General features: G+C 36.5%; 1 protein-coding gene across 1 annotated transcript; it reads right to left on the reverse strand.

Moving 5' to 3' along the window:
- Positions 1–784: 784 nt before the first annotated feature.
- Positions 785–4,236, reverse strand: LOC128996536 (uncharacterized). The gene is made up of 2 exons (XM_054421922.1): positions 4,158–4,236; positions 785–1,281 (listed from the first exon to the last, which is right to left on the reverse strand). The coding sequence occupies exons 1-2, from the start codon at positions 4,234–4,236 to the stop codon at positions 785–787; spliced, it is 576 nt and encodes a 191-aa protein (XP_054277897.1).
- Positions 4,237–6,294: the final 2,058 nt, after the last annotated feature.

Genomic DNA, 6,294 nt, shown 5'->3' on the forward strand with positions numbered 1-6,294 from the left:
AACTCATAAAATTGATAACCTAAGATTTTTACCATAGATTAAGATTATGGTCTTTGTTGTGACCTCAAAACGGCAAAGTGACAGCGTCTACATACAAAAAAGTGATTGTAAGTTGATAGTACGGAATCTTCATCTTAATATTGTTTTCGCTATCTCATTACATCAAATGCCGGCATTTTTGTAAAGCAAATTAAACTAAGTAACGGAATGAACTGTGCTGATACAATTTTGTTACCCAGAACCCTCTAACAAATTTACAACCTTTACATTACCTTAACATTGCATTATCTCTAAGTCCATAATCATTGTAACCCCGGTTAACTAGTAATTCAATCAAAAATTTATTTCTATAAAAAGCTCAAAACACCACAAAGGGCGCGCGTAAACCAATCCCGTGTTTTGTAGCCTTTGTTTATACTGGCAAAAGGGAATTGTGTTTGGGTTTTTGCTTCTTCCAAGAGCTAACCAATTTTAAAAATCACTTGTTTGCTTTATTAGGTACAAAAGTCCTGTGGCAAACTGTTAATATTTGACAATACGTCAACAAGAACTGAACCAAATTTCTTAATTGACTTTGGTGTGACTGAATCAATGCATGCAGAATGTATGTTTAGACGCGCTTATACAAGGCATGTTGGAAGGTAGAGGTTGCCTTGGCAGGTAGGTTGCCTTGGCAGGTAGGTTGCCTTGGCAGGTAGGTTACCTTGGCAGGTAGGTTGCCTTGGCAGGTAGGTTGCCTTGGCAGGTAGGTTGCCTTGGCAGGTAGGTTGCCTTGGCAGGTAGGTTACCTTGGCAGGTAGGTTGCCTTGGCAGGTAGGTTGCCTTGGCAGGTAGGTTGCCTTGGCAGGTAGGTTACCTTGGCAGGTAGGTTGCCTTGGCAGGTAGGTTGCCTTGGCAGGTAGGTTGCCTTGGCAGGTAGGTTACCTTGGCAGGTAGGTTGCCTTGGCAGGTAGGTTGCCTTGGCAGGTAGGTTACCTTGGCAGGTAGGTTGCCTTGGCAGGTAGGTTGCCTTGGCAGGTAGGTTGCCTTGGCAGGTAGGTTGCCTTGGCAGGTAGGTTGCCTTGGCAGGTAGGTTGCCTTGGCAGGTAGGTTGCCTTGGCAGGTAGGTTGCCTTGGCAGGTAGGTTGCCTTGGCAGGTAGGTTGCCTTGGCAGGTAGGTTACCTTGGCAGGTAGGTTGCCTTGGCAGGTAGGTTGCCTTGGCAGGTAGGTTGCCTTGGCAGGTAGGTTACCTTGGCAGGTAGGTTGCCTTGGCAGGTAGGTTGCCTTGGCAGGTAGGTTGCCTTGGCAGGTAGGTTGCCTGCCTCAATGTACTGTAAGATACCTAAGCTAACCTGCCTAAGATAACCTACCTGCGTACTGCCTTTTTGTCAACGCGGCTTTTAATGTAGTGAAATGACCTAAGATTAGGTTGTTTTGTGGCAGTATTTTATCAATAAAATCATATTACAAGAGAACAATTGAACCTTTCCGCTTACTATTAATTACTAGTATGCCAAACACTGTTAATATGTTTTTAGTGGGGGAATCAATTGTTAGCTTGTACACGTGTATTAATTAAATCTAGCAAATTAGTTTTTATGATCTTACAAAATCAAAAAGAATAATTCATTTTCCTTCAAGCAGAAAATCTAAGTTTTCATCGAGGCATCGAGGTCTATTGCTTCTTTACACGAAAAGTTTAATAACTGTTTTTATTATGTACGAATTAAATAAATATAAAACACAACGGATAACTTTAAGTACATATATCTGTTTTGCCTACTATATGGCTATATTTTAATTGATGACTTTGGATGAGCGTATAAAATATTATTACACGTTTTGCTGTCGATCGTTTTATAAACACTAAACATTGTATCGAAAACCAGAATACAGAATTCATATCACAATTTAATTAAAACTGGCTTTGAACGAGATGGAGGTCGACCACATTGATGTGGGAAGCTCTGATACAAACACTACATACACCAACAATATGTTCCTGGTGGCGAATAATCCATTAAATAAATTAATTTAATCTTCGTTAATTTAACGGGATGAGATAAGGTAAAAAATATGTGTCTTATTAGAAACATGTATTAAGCCGTACGCATTATTAGAAACGTATGTATTAGAAACGCATCCGTACATAAGAAGAAACGTTTTCGAAACCCATGAAATGATAATGATTAACACTTTGGTTTTGTAGTATTAACGTGATTGGTTAAGATAAATTAGACTATAGGTTATAGCAGGCTTTAATTAAGGTGACTACATCTTAAAACATGTTACTTACTCTACATAAAGTAGAAATAACATACCTGTTAATTTTTGTGACACAACAAATATTTTTGTTATAATATTTGGATTTATGGTAGAATCTGCACATGTTAATCAACCTCTTCATAACTGTAGCAATAGCCTGAAGTAAAGTATAATTCTCATTTTACAACAGTTTCGGAAACACATGTTTGTGTATTATTTAAAGATATTGCCTTTTGAATAAATTTGAGAGTTTTTGCCCAGACTGTAAATAACGTTTAAATCTTTAACTCAGTATAGTTTTTATTATACAGCATACGAATGAATTTGTCAAATAATTTTTTTTTACCCTCGTATGAAATAATACACTAAAAATATTGTTTTTAGATCTCTCTGTATTATTTATTATTAATATTCGTCAAATGTGAGAACGCTAAAGGGAGGGTTTTAGTCTAAATCAAAGACTACTAAGTAAGTTATTAAAACGTCGCAAACTCTTTTTTGTGTAAAGTGCATACCGGTCTAAATGTCTCGTATCGGTTTCGGCTATTCATTGGTTCTAGACCATAAATTACCCTTGTTGAGTTCGGGGGATGATTCTCTCTGTAGACCGATTATTGAATCATTTCCGCCCTGGTGCGAGCCGTTTGTCTAGTGGATGACAAATGATCTTCTGTAGACATTGAGACTCATGGGACAACCATGTTATTCCTGCCTATGCATTTAGTAATTTGTCCAGATTCATCAAGAATAACAGTGTATTCTCAAACATATTCAATTCTAGCTTACTTTGTACTAAAATCACCTTATTTCGATATTTCCTTGGAAGATATGTAAAAAAAGAACAGGTTTGATAACAGGTTTTAGGTGAATATGAGTGAACTGTTTTGAATTAGTGCGATTACAGCTTTGTTTCTAAAGGCAGATGGATCTTTAGCAAAGGTCATATTTTATTTAAACTTAACGGTCGAGTATTGCTGAATTTAGTTTTGAATCATTTAAAAGTATTGAGACTTTTCAAAAACCGGCATTTATCTGATTGTAATCAGTTAGACTTGCACTTGAAACAGGGGGTTAATGGCCTTAACCTTGCAGTATCTGTCCACATGAGCCACAGAGGCGTGTATGAGCTTATCTACCAAAGCAAGGGGTGAGCCGGAACAGTAGATGTATGTACTCATAAAAAGATGCAACATGTACCAAAAACCGGACCCCCAACATCGCTGGTAAATTCGAATTCCGTTGCACTTCCGACCGTTGCGCTGGAACACCCCTCACGAACCTATATCTGATAAGCTTGGCAACTATTGTTCAGTGGATGTAGTGCTTGCCTATTAATAAGAGGTTTTTCATGTTAGGAAAAGACAGAACCATTTTACAATCCGAAACAGACAAAACGATGTTTGATTGTTGGGTTTTCAATAAACCCCTATATACCGGCGAACGTAGTATGTAACAAAGTTGTTAGTTCATTCAATACTTATTTTCCACTTATTTGCACCTAAGATCTTGCATCCTAGTAATGGTGTCATATTTATCTAGTTTCATAAAAATCAACATAAGATTATTAATTATCTTGTAATGGACACTTACTTGATGAGATTAATGATGAAGTTCTTTTAATATCAGTCCCTCATGACTACAAAATTAAAAATATTATCTCCGGAATAATGACAATTATAGTTTAATTGGAATAGAATGGAGTAAATCGCATCACTGAATGGCATACTATTAGAGGACGGAAATTAAATGTTGTGCTTGGATTTGAAATTCAATAAAAACTAAACAAAGGAGAAATAAGTTCCAACAACTTAAGGCATTGATTACAAATTTTAAGTTTATATTTCAGCTCGTCTCAGGTGTATCAGTTGAAACTCAGTTGTCAGTCAGGGTTTTCAGCAAAGCAGAGTCTCACGGGTCCCTTTTATTAAATCAGAACCGTTTGTCTTGATAAATGATCGAGCTTGAAGTCTCTTGCCCTGGGGGCCTTCCATCACCTATCTCTGTGATATATTCAGCATGTTAATTGAAATATACAGTTTTTTTAGCTCATATATTTTTCCAATCCAAATTTCGGCACGGTTATAAAGATCTCTACATCACGTATTTTTTCTATACAACTTTCAAATGGTTCATTTTAGCACTTAACATTGTTTTTTTGACTTGTAATAAGATAATAAAAAAAATTGGAAAGTCAGTTTTCAATAATAACAGGTATTGAGTATTCTTATGTATATATAAACGTTTAGTGGAAGTAATGGTAATATACATTAAAGATGCAACTGCTTAATTTCGCAGTAGTATTATATCAAGCCATACAAAGTTTGAACATACAACTATAGATTCTAGAAGAGGCCAAAATAAAGCTCGTTGTGCTAATTCATATTATAAATAATATAACTATAGAAAACGGGTACAAAAATATTGCAACACTAAAACACGAAAGCCTACTAGAACCCCTCAATTTTAATTTCATGTTTAATAACAAATCGTCAGGGAAAAACGTTGTAATGTAATACCAGCTGGCAACCGTCAACATGCGGATTATATATTCTTGTAACCGTAGATATAGTAATACAAATTTGATATACGCAATAAAAAGTAATCACTCATTTTGAATTGAACCATACTTTTAAACTGGTTCGACAACATCCTGAAAACAAACATTACATTGAAATTCAAAATTTATCTCTTTCTTGAAATTTTGTACTTTACATTGTTATTTTGTTTTCAAAACAAAATTATTCAAAATAAAGTTTGAAAGGTTTATAAGTTTCTTTAACAAGTTTTGTTGGTTATAGTGTAAAAATGATGTATGCCGGAAACCGCGCTTTGAAAGGATCACCCGTTACAAAATGGCGGCCGTTCAAAGATTTCTTGAACCTGCCATTTTGAATCTTTGAACGACTGCCATTTTGAACTCAGGCGTTCTTTTGAGCTTGAATTTACGGCATTGTAATCTACTAGTGAAGACCTTTAATTTGATGTGCATATCGACCTATGCTTACGTAAAAATTGTTTTCCCGATTCCTAGGGCTGTGCCCCCAAATGCAAATTAAATGAATCTTTGAACCACTGTCATTCTTGACTTGGTTGTCCGTTTGAGTTCAAATTTGCAGAATTATATTCTGCTAGTAAAGACCTTTAATTTGATGTACATGTCAACCTATGCTTCTATTTAAGATTTCCTTCTGACTCCTTGCGGGACGTCCCCATGATGTGACAGAAAATTTATATTTCCATAAAAAAGTAGATTTTTAGGTGTGGTGTTGATGTACCAAATCTTATTGATTTATCTGTTGTCGTTTAGAAAACATTAAACCGGTCCGGGACTTTTGGGACAGTCTGTATATCTCGTCCTAGTATAATTTAAAACACAACCACAGAAAAAAAAAACTACAATGGTGTATTGTACGTAAGTATCAATAGTACGTAAGTATGTGCGTAAGTATCAATATGTGAATTCGTTTATAAATAAACGCATAGGTATATTTATGTAGTTACATTTGCAGCAATTGTTCACCTTCCGTATATTTCACAAATAAGGAAGTTTTAATAGCAAAACAAGAGGAAGTATTTGACTGTTTACACAGTTTATAACAAGGAGAGGGCAGATAGTCTGAGAACCGTGGTAATCCAGATAACCCGGGCAAACAATAGGTACTTAACTGCGACCGACTACAAAGGCGGCTAAATACAATGTCAGCTGGCGCATTCTGGCTTTGCATCTTGGGCTAAATACAATGCCCTATCTGGCGCATTCTGGCTTTGCATCTGGGGCTAAATACAATGTCATCATCGCATTCTGGCTTTGCATCTGGGGCTAAATACAGTGTCTTAGAGCTGGTGCATTCTGACTTTGCATCTGGGGCTGAATACAATGTCAGCTGGCGCATTCTGACTTTGCATCTGGGGCTAAATACAATGTCAGCTGGCGCATTCTGGCTTTGCATCTGGGGCTAAATACAATGTTATCTGGCGCATTCTGGATTTGCATTTGAGGCTAAATACAATGTCAGCTGGCGCATTCTGGCTTTGCATCTGAGGCTAAA

This window comes from Macrosteles quadrilineatus, unplaced genomic scaffold (genome assembly GCF_028750875.1).
Source record: "Macrosteles quadrilineatus isolate MER2022 unplaced genomic scaffold, UCM_ALF_1.0 Scaffold_6__1_contigs__length_79288215, whole genome shotgun sequence".
In the NCBI taxonomy this organism is placed as follows: domain Eukaryota; kingdom Metazoa; phylum Arthropoda; class Insecta; order Hemiptera; family Cicadellidae; genus Macrosteles; species Macrosteles quadrilineatus.

Coding starts and splice junctions, on each gene's coding strand:
- LOC128996536 (XM_054421922.1), bottom strand. CDS start 4,236: ATGGAAGGCCCCCAGGGCAAGAGACTTCAAGCTCGATCATTTATCAAG. Junction 1,282..4,157: donor TGATTTAATAAAAGGGACCC/GTGAGACTCTGC, acceptor CTACCTGCCAAG/GCAACCTACCTGCCAAGGCA.